At 48.1% G+C, this 15,634-nt stretch overlaps 8 protein-coding genes across 8 annotated transcripts; 2 read left to right on the plus strand and 6 right to left on the minus strand.

The window, feature by feature from the left end:
- Window positions 1–424: 424 nt before the first annotated feature.
- Window positions 425–1,459, plus strand: NFIA_099660 (alpha/beta hydrolase; the record flags this gene model as incomplete). Its single annotated transcript, XM_001262226.1, has 2 exons — window positions 425–1,151; window positions 1,221–1,459. 2 exons carry the CDS (start codon window positions 425–427, stop codon window positions 1,457–1,459), a joined length of 966 nt encoding a protein of 321 aa, XP_001262227.1.
- A 147-nt stretch (window positions 1,460–1,606) lies between these two features.
- On the minus strand, window positions 1,607–3,512 carry NFIA_099670 (glycoside hydrolase family 1 protein; the record flags this gene model as incomplete). Its single annotated transcript, XM_001262227.1, has 2 exons — window positions 1,607–3,290; window positions 3,346–3,512. 2 exons carry the CDS (start codon window positions 3,510–3,512, stop codon window positions 1,607–1,609), a joined length of 1,851 nt encoding a protein of 616 aa, XP_001262228.1.
- A 3,050-nt stretch (window positions 3,513–6,562) lies between these two features.
- On the minus strand, window positions 6,563–7,171 carry NFIA_099680 (uncharacterized protein; the record flags this gene model as incomplete). The annotated part of the gene is made up of 1 exon (XM_001262228.1): window positions 6,563–7,171. One exon carries the CDS (start codon window positions 7,169–7,171, stop codon window positions 6,563–6,565), a length of 609 nt encoding a protein of 202 aa, XP_001262229.1.
- Window positions 7,172–9,995: 2,824 nt separating this feature from the next.
- NFIA_099690 (uncharacterized protein) lies at window positions 9,996–10,446 on the plus strand (the record flags this gene model as incomplete). Its single annotated transcript, XM_001262229.1, has 2 exons — window positions 9,996–10,370; window positions 10,441–10,446. 2 exons carry the CDS (start codon window positions 9,996–9,998, stop codon window positions 10,444–10,446), a joined length of 381 nt encoding a protein of 126 aa, XP_001262230.1.
- An 803-nt stretch (window positions 10,447–11,249) lies between these two features.
- Window positions 11,250–11,660, minus strand: NFIA_099700 (uncharacterized protein; the record flags this gene model as incomplete). Its single annotated transcript, XM_001262230.1, has 1 exon — window positions 11,250–11,660. The coding sequence occupies one exon, from the start codon at window positions 11,658–11,660 to the stop codon at window positions 11,250–11,252; it is 411 nt and encodes a 136-aa protein (XP_001262231.1).
- Window positions 11,661–12,484: 824 nt separating this feature from the next.
- On the minus strand, window positions 12,485–12,721 carry NFIA_099710 (uncharacterized protein; the record flags this gene model as incomplete). Its single annotated transcript, XM_001262231.1, has 1 exon — window positions 12,485–12,721. One exon carries the CDS (start codon window positions 12,719–12,721, stop codon window positions 12,485–12,487), a length of 237 nt encoding a protein of 78 aa, XP_001262232.1.
- Window positions 12,722–13,216: 495 nt separating this feature from the next.
- Window positions 13,217–13,975, minus strand: NFIA_099720 (lysozyme; the record flags this gene model as incomplete). The annotated part of the gene is made up of 2 exons (XM_001262232.1): window positions 13,217–13,753; window positions 13,805–13,975. 2 exons carry the CDS (start codon window positions 13,973–13,975, stop codon window positions 13,217–13,219), a joined length of 708 nt encoding a protein of 235 aa, XP_001262233.1.
- A 1,082-nt stretch (window positions 13,976–15,057) lies between these two features.
- Window positions 15,058–15,618, minus strand: NFIA_099730 (uncharacterized protein; the record flags this gene model as incomplete). The annotated part of the gene is made up of 1 exon (XM_001262233.1): window positions 15,058–15,618. One exon carries the CDS (start codon window positions 15,616–15,618, stop codon window positions 15,058–15,060), a length of 561 nt encoding a protein of 186 aa, XP_001262234.1.
- Between the last annotated feature and the right edge of the window lie 16 nt (window positions 15,619–15,634).

The following is a 15,634-nucleotide window of genomic DNA, read 5'->3' on the forward strand; positions in this document are numbered from 1 at the left end:
TTGACAGACATCAGCCCCTAAACAACGGGTGTCATCCAGTCTGCAGTCCCCAGATTCAAGGACGTCACGCTTTGCCGATAACATGTGGCTCTACAACCTGTATATTAGTTTGCGTCAGTCTATTAGCTATTTCAGACAGGGAGAACAACAAAGAAAAGCCACACTCGTCCTTGCCGAACAGCATGCATCCCGGACTGTTGGTTACCTCCAACGGCACGAGTGGAGGAATCTGCGACAGCAATGCGTCGCTCCGGTGCGATGGTTTTTCTCTGAATCGTTTCTAGAAAGCCAATGGAGAGCGATACTCACAAACTGCGGACCTCTTCAACAAGCTGGTCATCCCACTGTCACAATGGGTTAGTTCTTCCTTACTGCCAAAGTATCCCTCCAATTCAGTCGTGTATCTCTTGCCTTGTCACTTCACATGACACCTTCTGGCAAAATTGGCGGTCTTCGAGCCCTCACCTTGCAAGCAACAGGCATGAGTGCACCCTGGAAACCCCCACCTTATGCAGCCGAGGATGTCGCTCGGATCCCTCTCACGCTCGGCAAGGGCCTGTACCGAGTGGCAGCAGAACTGACCCTGCCAGCCTCCGTTAAGCCATCCCAGAAGTACCCCTGTATCATATTCATCGGCGGCTCCGGCCCCATGGACAAAGATTCCACCATTGGCGCCCTAAGACCATTCAAGGACATGGCTGTTGGTCTCGCCAATCGTGGCATTGCATCCTGTCGGTTCAATAAGTTTACGTCCACGATCGCTGGGAAATTACTCACGCGCAACGCGACAGTCACGCTTACCGATGAGTACGTCTATCATGTCAGAGATGCCATTCGCAGGGTCCGTCAACACCCTAGTATCCAAGACGACAGGATATTCCTCCTGGGCCATAGTTTGGGTGGGTTGATCGCTGCTCGTCTTGCGGCTGAGCCCTCGGTAGCAGGCTGTATCATTATGGCATGTCCGGCGCAACCGCTATACCGGTGTGCTATTCGACAACTGCTCTATTTCAAGAGCCTTGATGAATGTGCAGGGCAATCTTCCAGTGATGAGCTAAGTAATACTATTGCGGCGCTGGAAAAGCAAGCAGAACTTGCGGATGGTCCGGCTTTGACCTCAACGCCAGCCAGCCAATTACCATTTGGTCTTGGTCCGTCATATTGGCTTGAATATCGCGAGTTCGATCCAATCAGATCACTGTAGAGATCCGAATGGCCAGTCCTGGTTCTGCAGGGTGCACGGGATTATCAGGTTACCGTCACCGATGACTATGCGGCGTTCTATGCAAAGTTCCAGGATCGTCGTAATGTACAGTTTTGGCTGTACGAGAAGTTAAATCACTTGTTTGTACCCGGGGAAGGGAAGTGTACTCCGGCCGAGTATGATATTGGAGGAAGTGTGGATGTGGCTGTTGTGGATGATATCGAGCGATGGATTAAGACTGTTGATTCTACTTGAGCTATACCCTAGAAGCTCTTTTTACCTGTGAATATAGGTCATGAATCGACTGATACTAAATAGATTGACTATCTGCAAATGGTAAGGCGGGCCACTCCCGTCGACGGCAAAGGGGATATGCTTGCTCATAGACACCCAGAGATGAGACTACTTAGACATCCTCGACGACACAAAATCCACCAAGTCAAAGAGACTCTTCTTGTAATACCGCTCCTGCGTCGTCCGATTAACCACCTGCAGCCCAAACTGCTGTTTATAGTCTCCAAACTCCCAATTATCCGCCCACGACCACGCCAACGCCCCCATAACGCGCACCCCATCTTCATGGATCGCCTTGAGAATCTCCGACATGAACGAAAGATAGTAGATACTCCGCGGCGTATCAAACAGTTGATCTGACAGGTCCGTCTTCTCAGCCTCTCCGAAAACAGGGAACCCAAACTCCGATACAAAAACCGGGCTGCGGAACGTATTCCACAGATAGTTCAGATACTCCCGGAGGTAGGTGGGTGTGATGTAGACGTAGCTCTGCGAGCGGTAGCCGATATTCCAGCCGTATCTATTCTTCGTTTCCTGGACCACGCAGTACGGGAAGAGTTTGCTGGAGGTGTTGGCAGCGCAGGCTTCAATCCCCTCTGGGGCGGGGGAGACAACTGTCGCCGTGTAAGGGTCGATGCCGAAGAAATCAGACGTGTTCGCGATATACGACAGGTCCTTCTTGCTGAGCGGTTTGGCACCGGGGAGGGTGTTCAGGATGGAATCCGGGTACTGCTGCCCGAGGAAGATTGGGTTCGCGAACAGCCCCAGCTGCATCTCCTGGAAGCGGTTTGCGGCGTGGACGTCGCTGGCATTACGGGGGTCGCGAGGCACGCCGAAATTGTCGTTGAACTTGATGCCCATTTTGCCGGTTGCGTTTAGGACGTCGTGGTAGAAGTGGTACACCTGTGCGTGCGCGCGCACGACGTTATCGGCGCCTTTGAAATTGAAGGAGTAGAGAAGGGGTTCGTTGAATGTTGCCCAGATGGGGACTCGATCGGCAAAATGCGTGAGGACGATTTTGGCATAATTGACAAAGGCATCCACGAATGTCTCGTTGTGGTAGCCTCCGTTGTTGTAGCCAATGTCCGGCTTGGCCGTGAAATTGCTGCCGGCCACGAACATCCAGGGGCTGTCGAAATGAAGAAGTGTTACGATGGGCAGCATGCCAGCGTCGAGCACAGTATTGATCAGATCGTCATAGTGCTTGATGCCCTGCTCGTTTACTGGGGTACCGGGTAGAACAAAGGGGAGGATGCGCGTCCACGGAATGGAGAAGCTGTAGTACTTGACTCCAATGGCCGCCAGACGTTGGATATCCTGCTTGTACAAGTAGTAGTTCTCGTTCGTGACGTAGTCCTTTGGCTGAGTCGCGTTGGCTAGTTTCTCCAGGATAGTCGGGCTGCGGCCCTCCAAGCCGACTGCTCCCTCGACCTGCGCAGCACTACCTGCCACTCCAAAGACGAAGTCGTCGGGGAATCTATAGCAGTCTGTCTGGCCGAAGTAGTCAGCCGGCGGCAGGACCAGTGAACTGCTCGGCACCGCCGTCGGACTGACAGTCGTCGAGTACAAACCGGTCGTCGTATAGTTCTCGATGCTGGCCTGCTGCCACAGCATCGACCAGGCGGCTTGTCCATAGGGGTCGGTGGTATCAGTGGCCGTGATGACGGTCTGATAAGGGAGCCAATTGCCCCATGTTGTCGTCGCTGGAACGGGGCTGAGATGTTTCACAGCATGAGCATAATGAGGCCCATAAGTATGGGTGGACGTGGGCCTCGGTACAGAAGTGGCAAAGCTGTAGTCATTAGCAAAGTTCTCTTCTGATCCACTATTGCCAACTGTCTACTTACCGTACTGTCTCATTCAGAGTATAGGAGAACGGGTGAAAGTAGTACTCCGGGGAGGCAGCTGGCTTTGTGCATTGTGGGCGATCAGGATATCCAGTCGTCGTGATATACAGCTGCTGTGCCTCAGCAACGCCGAGCAGTATAACAGCCCATGAAAAGATAGTCTGCATTTTGTTCAAGTGGTAGGAAGTCAAGTCACGCATAGCTTACAGCCAGAGGCACCCCTCTTATACCAGTTTCAAAAGCGGCAGGCATAGTCCAGTCGCAGTTCAGTCCGAACCGCTTCGACGCAGACAAATTGGCAATGATCGACGGGTAGAACTGGGTTGTATCATCTGTATGGACAGAAGTGGTTCGTCACCCCGCAATCTCCGGATTTCCCCAGCCCACACATCCGAAGTTTTCCCGACACAGCTGATGACTTCATGTGGGGGTAAGGGAAGCAACAGCCGGAAAATATATTCCACGGGAGTCAAAGATCAATCATCGAGAAGTCCGTCTTGGTGTTTTCTTTCTATTTCAATAGGCACAAGGTATTGACCTCCAAACGCGCTGTTAGTTATTGTATTTCAAGCAAGGGACAAAGCCGAGGTACTATCAATGAAACCTTTTTACAAGGAAAGGTTGCTTCCACCATATTTGCTCTTTATTCTTAATATGATCATGGAGACGTGGGAAGTGCTCGAACTCGGACAGCCATATTGCCAGGTGTAGTACCACTGCCAGGATCTCCATGTACGCAGTAGGCCACCTCGGCTGGACGTTTGGGCAGTCATCCTTGAGATTGGGATCTCACTGCTGCAAACTGCGCCATCATAATCCTATATACACTAATTCGATCTTGACGTAATAATCGCCCGATTATACCACATACCACTGGGCCACGTTAGTGATTTCCAAGTTATCACCTTACCTCGTAGCAATTTGCGGTCGTCCCACTGATCCTGGGTGCCGGTGCGGTCTGACAGCTTGACATGGTCGTTGTAGTCTGGATCCAGTCTGCTGTTGGAAGAACGCAGTAATATAGCCCAGGGGTAAGGTTTGAGCATCCCGCGTTATCTGCGGGTTGATGGCTTCAAATAGTGAAATGGTGATGGTGAAGTTGAGCGCAATGAGCTGGCAGTAATCCCCCGGTTGACTTGATAATGCTTGCCACATTTGGGAGTTGTGCCAAAGTCTATGGGCCCTGGCGGAGCGATGGTATCTGTAGCATAAACACCAGTCTTGGTGACTGTGACGCCAGGGATGGCTGTGCCCGTCCAGAGAGCGCCGGGCTAGCTAACGCAGATCTGATCTCCCGTGATGAGGTTGCTGCAACCAGCGTTAATGAAAGAGTTCCACACGCGAAGCTGGGGCAATGTGATACTCCATGGATTTTGAATCTACATGCAAACATCCCCCGACTTGATCGTATACAGCTGGCAAGGGTTTACGATACAAAGGTTCTATCCAACTGCAAGCCATTAGCTCATGTTCGTCCACTACTATAGCTCTACGGGAACCCGCTTACCCTGAAGATCGGACCAATCCGGGAGAATATTATTGATCGACATCACTGGCTCGCGAGGGACACCCTGCTTGGGGACAATTTTCCTACAGTCGTCGCCCGAGACCACGGTATGTATCTTCCCGTTTAAGCATGGGGCTGTCGCATGGCCCAGGGGCGCGAAAGGAGTAGAGTAGCGTATAAGATAAAATCGGGTCATTCAATCAACCCTGTCTCTCTTCTCAGCAATCGCGGGAGATTCGGGGTTCACGCCCCCCAAATTGCATCCTCCGTTGGGGGCACAAGATCCGAGGTGTCCTGATACTCAAGCAGCGCGAGGTAGAACTTGGTGATCAGCGAAGCGATCGCCGCCTTAAACGTCCCCGAGTACGACAATGGCTGCTCTCTCAGGGTGACGTCAACCGCCTTCATGAATGGCGCAGGAGAACCTGATCTCACATCGGCAACGGAACGCATACACTCCTCGTCGACCATGAGACACATCCGCGTGTGGAAACCAGGCTCAAGTCGGTCCTCCTCGGCATCGTCGTCCATCTCCTCCGTGGACAGGCGATAGGCATACGCTCCCCTTCCTGGCGGCTCTCCCGCCATTGCTTCATCCGACACAAACTTGAGAAAAGCGTGGTCGCGAATCCGCTCAATACGGGATTCTGCCAGGGCAGCATCTATCCTCTCATCCAGGGCCGCGCCGTATTCCGCTAGGAATTTCTCCTAGAGTTGCGTATCGCAATAATAGGTGCGGAACACCAAAAAGCAGAAACCGGGCCAGTCTTCCTCGACCAGCGAGACTAGCGTTTTCAGATTTTCGAGAGTTGTGAATTTTGTCTGCTTCAGCTTCTCCTGACCTGACGGGTGTAGCGTCATCGGCTGGTGGCGATGGGATTCGCATGGGGGGAGCCCCGCGCTCGATGCGCCGCTCATTTATGCGAGCCATGTTTTGCTATGAGCTTGGCTTCAGCTGCCTGGCGCTCCATCAGATTTTGTAGTTTCTGGTCATGTCAGTATCTCTTCTTCAGCTTTCTTTGCTCTAATTAAAATATATCCACGCACCTGTTCTGAAACGGCTTCAAGGGCGGCGTCAGTCTGGTTCTGATACATCTGCTCCGTCCATCCTGGCGGCAGGTAATGTAAGATTTGATGATCAGCCATCGTAGAATGTGTTGGTGAGCTACTGAAGAGTGAGTCGAGATGGAACCAGGTGTTTGTAGGGAGAAAACAGGCAACACCAGGGACGAGGATGATCATCACATGATCTCATTAGCGGGGACTTTTAACTGATCACTTACGATGTTTATCAACTCCAGCTCTCAATAATGGGATGTATCTAACTCCCTGCAGCCTATTTATGCTGACTTTTCCTGATTTAGGACACACAAACACAATAAAATTCTATATGTTTGTGCTTTGACAGGTGCGAAAGAGCAGACGGCATACTGTCCAGTCAGTGACATGGTGGCGATGGACGAGTTGCTGAGCTGCTTTTGGGTGATGATGAACTGGTTCTGCTGGCTGGAAAGGGTGCCTAAAGGCCCATGGTCGGAATGACCGTATGGCCATATGAATGATCTCAACCTCTTCGATTGCAATTGTAATTTCAACATGTTGAACAAACCACTAGTTAACAATAAGTGATAAGCCATCCTCCAGTCTCAGCCAGATGCATTGGACGAGGCGGCTCAATCATTTTGCCCACGGAGGAGCTCCTCTAACAAACTAACAAGTCACAGAATGCGCTGGGTATGTGTTGGGTTCAGCTGTGAGTCGCAAGTGGCCTCTCCAGGTACCTCCATGACTGAACACGCAGCAGCCACGGACCGCACCAGCTGCATGTAGTTGATTTGCACACTTCTCAACTGCTGCAAGTATTGTCTTCTTCTCAGCAGTGGTGTTGCAGTTGGTGCCCGTGGTGGTCGCCTCATATGCATAACCATAGTAGTAATCATCCGCCGTGTCAGTCCCATAGGTCAAGGTACAGGAGTCCAGGTCGGACTTATTCTTGATAATACCTGCAATAAACTGCCAGATGTCCAATGCTGCTTTTGCGGTGGTGATGATCTCAGCGCCGTTGACAATTGTTGTCCTGATGCTTTTGATTGTTATACCCGTGCGTTTGGCCAGAGCCTCATCCGTGCTATTGGTATATTGGGATGCATACTCGGCACTCATCACATCAAAAGAGATGGTAATGTTTGATTCTCCATTGTTCCATTCCTCTATAATAGGTGTGGTCAGGACAGTTGTTGTCTCAGAGTATTCAGCACAACCTCGATCAACAAGGCTGAATGCGAGCACACCACACAGGACTTTGCCAGGTCTGACCATTTTCCCAAGGTATATCTTTCGTAAAGGGCAAAGGTATCCAGGAATAAAATCAAAAGTAGCTGGAAAACCTGCATGAGTCGCAGTTGTTCAGAGACAATCACAAGACTTAGTGAATTCCAGATTGATATTAGACCTGGAAGATACCAGTCAGCTAATTTTGTGGGTAATTTGCAAAGAATGAAAGGGTTACCTGAAACCTCTGAATGCAGTCCTGTAAATCGGGCCTCAAATTGAATCAGGGCTGGTTCGTTCAAAGGCTATCTTGTTCATACACACGGGTGATGCTCTCCTTCTTATACCTTGGATTCTCCTGGTTAGGGTGACTCTCTTATCTGTCCCTGTGGTGAGCTAATTCTCGCCTAGCTGCATACTTCTATCATGGCTGTTGAGGTGGATATTGCTGACGCATTTTTCTTTAGGGGTGTACGTAGGGCTCTAACTGCTTGAGGACCTAGCGCTCTCTGTCGATCAACAGATGGTGCCGGATTGATAATAGTTAACTCTCTCCAATAAGGGCGAGGAATAGCACGCGAATAGCGCGAGCCATTTCACCGTACTGGAAGATAGCATTATCCACACTCGAGGCCTCACTTACAGGGCGATTTAAATAAATAAATGGTTTCCCATGAGTCATGATGCTGACGCGGGCCTCTCTAAGGTGACATAGCCACTTTCTGGGAAGGATATAGCTTCTTTTTGGCCTCCTACTTCTGTTGACGGCCCTAAACACTACGATGATTTGAGCTTAGAGCACTCCACTAGTACGCCTTTTTCTAGGGTACGGGTTTTCAAGCTGATTTTGATTTGCCCACATCGAAAGCTAGGTGTGGTCCGCTAGCAATGGGTCTACAATGTCCGTGTCCCAATGTCAATAGAAACTCATCGAATATCACTTCACCTACTTCGCCTTGCCACCTAGGCCCATCGGAGGGCTGCAAGCCTGTTGATAGCCAGCTATATATAGCCAATGGAATCCCCTGAATCCTTGGAGTTCTCTAAGCGATTTGTTCTGACTGCTCTACAACCATTCCTTTCTCCTCCCTGATTCTAATAATCATAGCCTCGTAGGCCTCTGTTGATTCATCTCCAACACATACCCCCAAGCATCTCTACAACAGGCGCTGACATGCACCTTGTTTAGGCCAGCAACTTCCTCAGCCAAATATTTAGCTGCATTATCTCCACGGTCATTACCATGTCCCAGGATCCATTGGCGGTAGAGCGAATCCACAGGCCTTTAACTTCCTTGGCTGACTGCAGAATGGCATAGATTAACTACTATCTAGACTTATTCTATGAATTGCTATTACTTGCAGTGAGGACCTGCTAATACAAGGATTGTTGCTCGGAAGCTGCCGGCCCCTTTAGCCTCAAAGGCCGCGTCACCCTTAGTTGAATTACTATGGTAAACTAGAATGGATAAGGAGGAAGGTCTGATTCTCTCTAAATTTATTAAGTAGCTCATTTTAAATATCAAAGAATGGCAATTTTTATGCGAAAATTTGAGTGGCTGGATCAGCATTTGTAAAACAATATCTATTCTCGCGATCTGATTAGTAGAACCAGAATACCCCTCAGATATCCGGTATTAACGGGAGTATACCGATAGCGGTAAGAATGTTTGACCCCTTGACACGCTAAGCATTATAGCCAAGAAAGAGCTTAACTCGGAAGACTTAGATTGCTCCTAGGTTCGCTCGCTCTCAATAAAGATCCAATGTTGCACGAGAAGTCTCCGTACACTTGCTGCATTCCCAAAGGCAAGGAGGAGAGGCTTACCAGTATTTTTAAGATGCTTATCTTCACCTAGAAGAATACAATATCCAAACTAAGTAGCAGGCTTCTTGTTGACATAAATCATGAACCACCCCCATTATGGGCATCACTGCATGATGAGGGGCCTTATCATGCAGACTCACCGAGAATCACTATCCAGCACTCATTAGGTAGCACATTTTCTTCTAATGATCTAGTGATAATGTTGTCATGCATAGGCCTTACAATTCCACCTGTTCATCAGCCTCTTAGGGTGATGTGAGCCCCTAGATAGGCTATGGGAAGTTCATTTCAGTCTGTTGATTTTCAAATAACTAGTAGGGCTAAGACGTTAGATAGGTGGCTCTAGCTTAGAACTGCCTCGCCGGCTGGGGGCGAAACCCATTTTGTACAGCTAGCAGGGGATGTATGGGCCAGCCATGGCGTCCTTATTAACCAGAGTGCCCGAGGATTATCCGACAGGCAGTCATTCCTTGCTAACTCCATTTACCATCCACAGTCTCCGTATCCATGCGGCAGGTCTGATGGGAGTTCTATTTGAATCTAGCTTGGGCTTTCCTGTTTCGGTCTAAGGGTAGTCAGACATGAGATACTGTCATTTTTTAAGGAAATAGGACACTCTACTAGTACAGAGTTTACTATAGTCAGTAGATAGGTGTTCCTTCATCCATCAGGACTGTAGAATCCCACAAGTCTAAGTAACTGAGACCCGGCAAGTTGGCTAGATATTAATATTATAAGGGGCAATTCCCTTCCTACAAGTGAGTTTCAGAACTGTCTTCCCAGGTGTGCTTTATACTTCCCACACTCTCAAGTCTCTTAGTTGCCTACACGGATTCTCTCTCCACCCGTAGGTAAATACTATCCTTCATTACGTGACTCATATTGATCATCATCCACCAGGGCAAGACCCAAGTTCGGACTAAGCCAACAAGCCCCCAGGTCCTTCACCTATGCTAAAAGACGCAATCCGCATGGATCTTGTCTATCTGGCCTGTATCCTAATTCTCGACATTATTGCAATCTACGACAGATATACAGAGGGACAATGGTCAAGCTCAGCAAGGTCTTGTGTGGCGTTCTCGCATGGGTTTTTGCTGCTCCATGTCTTGCTGGAGACAATGAAACAACATATGTGACTACCACCCCAATTTTCATGGAGTGGGACAATGGAGCATCCAACATGACAGTTACTCTGGGTCTTATCAATGCAAACTATGCTTGGAAATATGTCAACAACACACTTGACGTCGACCTTGACAAACGCACTGGTATCACCATCACGAAAATCAAGACTACGGTCAAAGCAGGGACAAAAATTATTGCCACAGTAAAGGCAGGTATTGAAATCTATGAGTTTCTGGCTGGCATTATCAAGTCCAAGTCAGATGCGAACAGTTGTACCTTGACTTATGGTACAGATGTAAGCGGGGACTTATACTATGGGTATGCCTATAAGGCGACAACCACAGGCACAAACTGTGATACTACAGCGATGAAGAAAACAATCCTTTCAGCTGTGGAGAACTGTGCTACCACTCTGCATAATAGTGGCACCACTGTGGGCTGCTGCGCGTTCAATCATGGTGGCACCTGGCACAGTCATCTGCGGCTGAGCGCCGAACCAAGTGTTTACCCTGTGCATACTGTTGATTGCTGAGCTTCAGAGTGGCGTTGTCTTCGACAGAGCTTTTGGTAGGGTGGTGAGACTCTGTCTGCTGACTTGGCATAACATTGTTATTCAAAGGTTTGGGGCTGAATCAGGGGAGCAGAACTAGGAAGTGTGGTCCAAAGCAGCAGGCTGACGCGCTAACTAGGTGAGATTTTGTCCTCAATGTTTGAAGGCAATGGCCTGTATCTAACTGCAGTGTTGACAGTTCTCTCAGTAGTTGGGACTATGGCGCATTTAAGCCACTCTATTAATTATTCAGTTATCGCCTGAGCTTTATACTTTAACAATAGAAAACAAGAATAGAAGTCTTTAGTATGTTTATTTATGCCATATAGTATCAGATGCATGTTGCTTTTTAGAAGACACAAGTAGTAAGCTTAGAACAAAGCAAAAAGAGGGCAAAGCGAGATGGTGACTGGGGGAAGCTTAAGCCCAATCTGATCATCACTGATCTTAGAGGTTAAGAGTAAACATAGCTAAAGTAATTGTCACTAATGCTCATGACATTTTCGTCGTAACTGATTCGCATAAGCTTCTATGTGGCTCTAACATTAGCTATGCACTGCTCCTTGACTACTACTAGCTCTGCCACAGAGGGTTGGAATGTCTGCTTTCAAGTTTTGTTCTGTACTATGTGATGATCCGCAGATCAGATTTGTGTCCCTGAGCAGTCGACGACCAAACTGACGACCAAGGTCTTCCAGCTCCACCAAGGGAAAATAGACGGGGGCATCTTTCCCTGGTGGCTGCAGATAACTGCAAACCACGTCGTAGATTGCTTGTTGCCTGACCGGACACTCCTCCTATAAGCGCAGCCACATTGGACAGTATTTCCGAGATAGTGGAGGTATTGTGCCATGTGTGGATCGAGATGGGGTTTCGACTTTCAAAGATCCCGAAAGTGGCAGGTATGAATAAATTCACCAAAGGTTGTGGGCTGATTGCGGCGCTTTTCCTGTCTATGCTGATCTTCTGCTTGTTTTTGCAGCTCGCCTCTTTCAGGAAGAGAGCTTTATACTCTGTTGATCTGTCGCCAGCCATAGGCGCGCTGTCCCTCTAGAGTAGAGATTGTGTGATATTCGCGCAACTACGTACCCTCAGGAGTGACGCGCGGCCAAGGTGAACGAAGTGGTTTGGTTGTTCTAAGATTCTTCGCGAGTAAGTGGGTCTAGTATTGAAGTTGACCGTTCTACGATGACCTCAGAAAGCTTCGACTCCGCGAGGCTCTTGAATGCGTTCCTTGATGAGCAGGTGATAAAAAGAAGAGTAGTTGCAGACTACTTACTCTTCCTAATGCAGTATGTAAAAATACCATTTTTGTGCTGAATAATTTCAGATTTAAGTGGACTGATGGAAGGCCTTGTTGAAGTAATTAAGCCTTTTTGGCCCTCAATAAAGTGAGGGCTAATAGGATTAACTAGGAGTAAAGCTTGTAAGTTAAGTAGCAAACCTATTGGCTTCTACTCAAATCTTTAACACTCATTAAACTATGGGTTAATATATCTGATAAGACCTGTAATAGCTAAGCAGCAGAACAATTCTCACAAATCAGAGTTGATCCGCTCAAGATGTTTCGAAATTTGGCAAAAAGTTGAATTAGTGTGAATACTTGCTAGCGTTTATCACCTGAGGATAGTGGCTATATAATACTTAGCAGGTGTAGAATGGTGGTGTGTAGCATGTACTTAAGTGCTAAAGCAGTGGCTTTAGTAGTAGTCATTTTGGTGTCAATTTCACAGGTCCACATATTCTAGTAGTACTCGAGACCGTAACATTATATACAAGAACCTTGCAGAGCCCTCAGATAACACCGCCACATCCAAGCAAATAGCTGATTGTATTCTCAATTTTGCATCATCCAGGTTTCAAACACGCCCCGTGGTCGATCGATTCTCCGAGCCCCGGGATCGAGTCCGAGCGCCCTTATGTCTTGTGGACGTCCCAAAATGTGATGGGGCGTCATTACCCCTGTCTGAGGGCTCTTCTTCCTGCTGCTTCGAGCGGAGGGCGTTCTCGTAGTCGTCAATCGGCGCATCATCGCGGGTCACGCCGTGCACCTTCTTAGGTTGGAGCGGATGGTCGCCGACTGGTTTAGAAGGCATTTTGTTGACAGGAGTATTAAATGAGTACAGTCTACCGCGTGATGTGCCAGTGCAGTAGAGAGTGGCTTTTAAATGCAGGTAGACGGTTTACTTCATATGTTGTTCTTATATGCTGCGCCGCGGAATGATCCTAGCATGACGTGCTCTTTCTCAATAGCCAGGGACACAGCCTGGTGTGTCAAATCATGAGCTTATACCTCTAGTGGCAAACCAAGGGGGTTTGTGGAATGCCAATAAACAACACCATATATCGAGTCACGGTGACATGGTAGTGCAGATGGCACATTCCCGTCATACTTATGTCAACGAAAAGGATTATATTCAATCTTGTCAACGAGGAACTAAATTGATGGGCCTTGTGCATAGAATAATACCATACAATATGAGTGTATAATGCAACAAATAGGTGCGCGAAGAAATCTCTATAAAGCCAAGCGGACCAGGAGAATAGGTAATACAGAATATAGCACAACGACAGAGAATGCTAGCCTAGACTTAACCACTGGCCAACTTCCTCAACTGCGTCATCGGGCCATTGAACTTATCCGAGTCCCCTCCATGCTCATACTTGTCCGAATTCTGCCAGATCGTCCATGTCTTCCAGTCACCAGGAATCGTCTTGGGAGGAGAGCTGCTATACGCCGCCAGAACCAGAGGACACTTATCGCCGAAGCCCTTGGCGTTGCCCGTGCAGCGATTCCACCAGTCTGCAGTGGTGTAGATCATAGGCCACCGACTCGTCGCATGATGGTACTCGTCGACAAAGTCGTGGATCCAAGCGACCATCTGGGAATGGCTGAGGCCGTAGCATGTCGCTCCGTAGGGGTTGTACTCGATGTCCAGCATCCCAGGCAGTGTGCGGTTATCGTTGCTCCATCCGCCGCCGTTCTTCAGGAAGAATTTGGCTTGTGTGCTGCCGGTGGACTTGTCAGGGCGGGCAAAGTGGTATCCACCGCGGAGAAGGCCAGCCTTGGTGGCGCCAGTGTAGTGTGAGTTGAAGACGGTGTCTTTGTAGGTCGTGCCTTCAGTAGTCTGTAGAGCATGTCAGCTGAGTGAGCTGTGGATTGTCGCATATCGACGAACCTTGATCATCACGAACTGCGCGCCATCCTTCTTGGCAGCTTCAAAGTTGACGCTCTTCTGGTGGTTGGAGATGTCGAAGCCCTGGATCGTGGTTGCGCGGGCTTCGGGTTGACTGGGGAGGGCCGAAGCCAGGCCGGCAATAGTGGCAATAGCAGCAATGGAGAACTTCATTTTGCAGAGGGAGGCGATGGTACTTTCAGTGCCTTGATGTGGTCTCTCTCGACATGAGCAGGATGATGCTGGTATATATATTCGGTCCACACAGACTCTTTGCCGACACGATCATTAAGTTTGATTGCGATGTGCGCACCTCAAAATAGATCCAGACTGATACGAGCTACCGAATCGACCGTCGTCGGATTTTGGACCACAGAACATTCAAGCATATGAATAGATTCGGACAACTTGTGCGAGGATTTCGAGTAAAGTTGTAACATCCCGTCTGTGGGGCGAGTATACGAGAGGATCGTCATCTCTAAAGTCGCTAAAACACACTATCTGGCTAGATGGGTATCATTTTGCGAGGCCGGAGATCGCTCTAACAGGATTAAGAGCAACACACTGATCATCCAAGGTCCCTGACTAGCCAGTGTTCGTTCCTTGGATAGCCAATTCTGGGGCCAAATGCGATGATCGTTTCCTTCGTAGACATTGAATGGGAAATACGGGATTTATTAATCCACGCCACTTCCGTCGGTTGTGTTAATGTGGAGATGTACCAAAAATAGTTTTGTATTCAGGACGATTTAATGTTGTATCTGAATGAAACTTTACCTTCACTATGTCCTATGGTTGAGGTTAAAATAAAGGATCTTATTCTAACTGTTTTAGGAGTGCACTCTTCACCTGCATGTAAAGACCACCGGCATGGTTTAGAGAATGCATTCCATTTTTATGCAGGGTATTATTAGGGGATGAAAGATTTAAATAAAGCCCTCTGGAAGCAGAGATGTAGATAGATCAGCATACCTCTAATGTCCTAATGGTAAATATTATCTATTTCCCTCTATTATACACATGCTATTAGTGAATAAGATGGCTAAAGACTATGCAGTAGTGTGTTAGGTTAACTATATTAAATGCCTACCGTCCCCGATCACCTGACGCCCGCTATCACCTGGCGCCTGATTTTCGGGTCAACTACGAGTGCAGAAGTGAAGCTATACAGCCACAACTAGAACATAAAATGATTAGTATTTTTAATGGAACCAAATAACAAGTCCAGAGAGGTTGTTTAGCTAGTTTTTGGTGTTTCAGAATCGCTGCGGAAGCCGTATTTGCCTTCCTCGACTATTTACAGTAACAGGTGCCTCTTCCACTTCTTCCTCACTTTTCCTATAGGTATTATTCTTTTTCTTTTCCGTAGTAGACTCGGTACACTTTTTCTTACCTTTATTAGCCTGTTTGACATTATTTTGAAGCTGTAGAGAAGCTTGTTTTGTAGCTTTCTCCTCCTCTTTCTGGCGTCTCTTTTCCTCCGCTTCCTGCATTCGTAGACTCTTATTATAAGCCCTTATTCTCTTTTGTTCTTTAATCAAGCGTATTTTCTCTTCTTTCTCCTGCTGCTGATGTATCTTATCTTCCTCTTTGGCGGCCTTAGCAATGCGTGCAGCTTCCTCCTTCTCTGCTTGAAGATCCTGCGCTTGTTGAACCTTCTTAAGGCTGTAAAAGATGGCATTACCATCTTCTGGTGCTTGAAGCTGAAGCTGTAAAGGCTTCCCACGCTGTCGCTTCTTCTGCTCATTTCGTAGAGCATTTTCCAAGCCTGTACATCGTAGTTTGAGAAGAATGTTCTCTGTAGAAAGATGCATCATTGTGTCATTCAATTCC

The sequence above is a fragment of the Aspergillus fischeri genome, genomic scaffold (assembly GCF_000149645.3).
Source record: "Aspergillus fischeri NRRL 181 1099437636262 genomic scaffold, whole genome shotgun sequence".
Classification (NCBI taxonomy): domain Eukaryota; kingdom Fungi; phylum Ascomycota; class Eurotiomycetes; order Eurotiales; family Aspergillaceae; genus Aspergillus; species Aspergillus fischeri.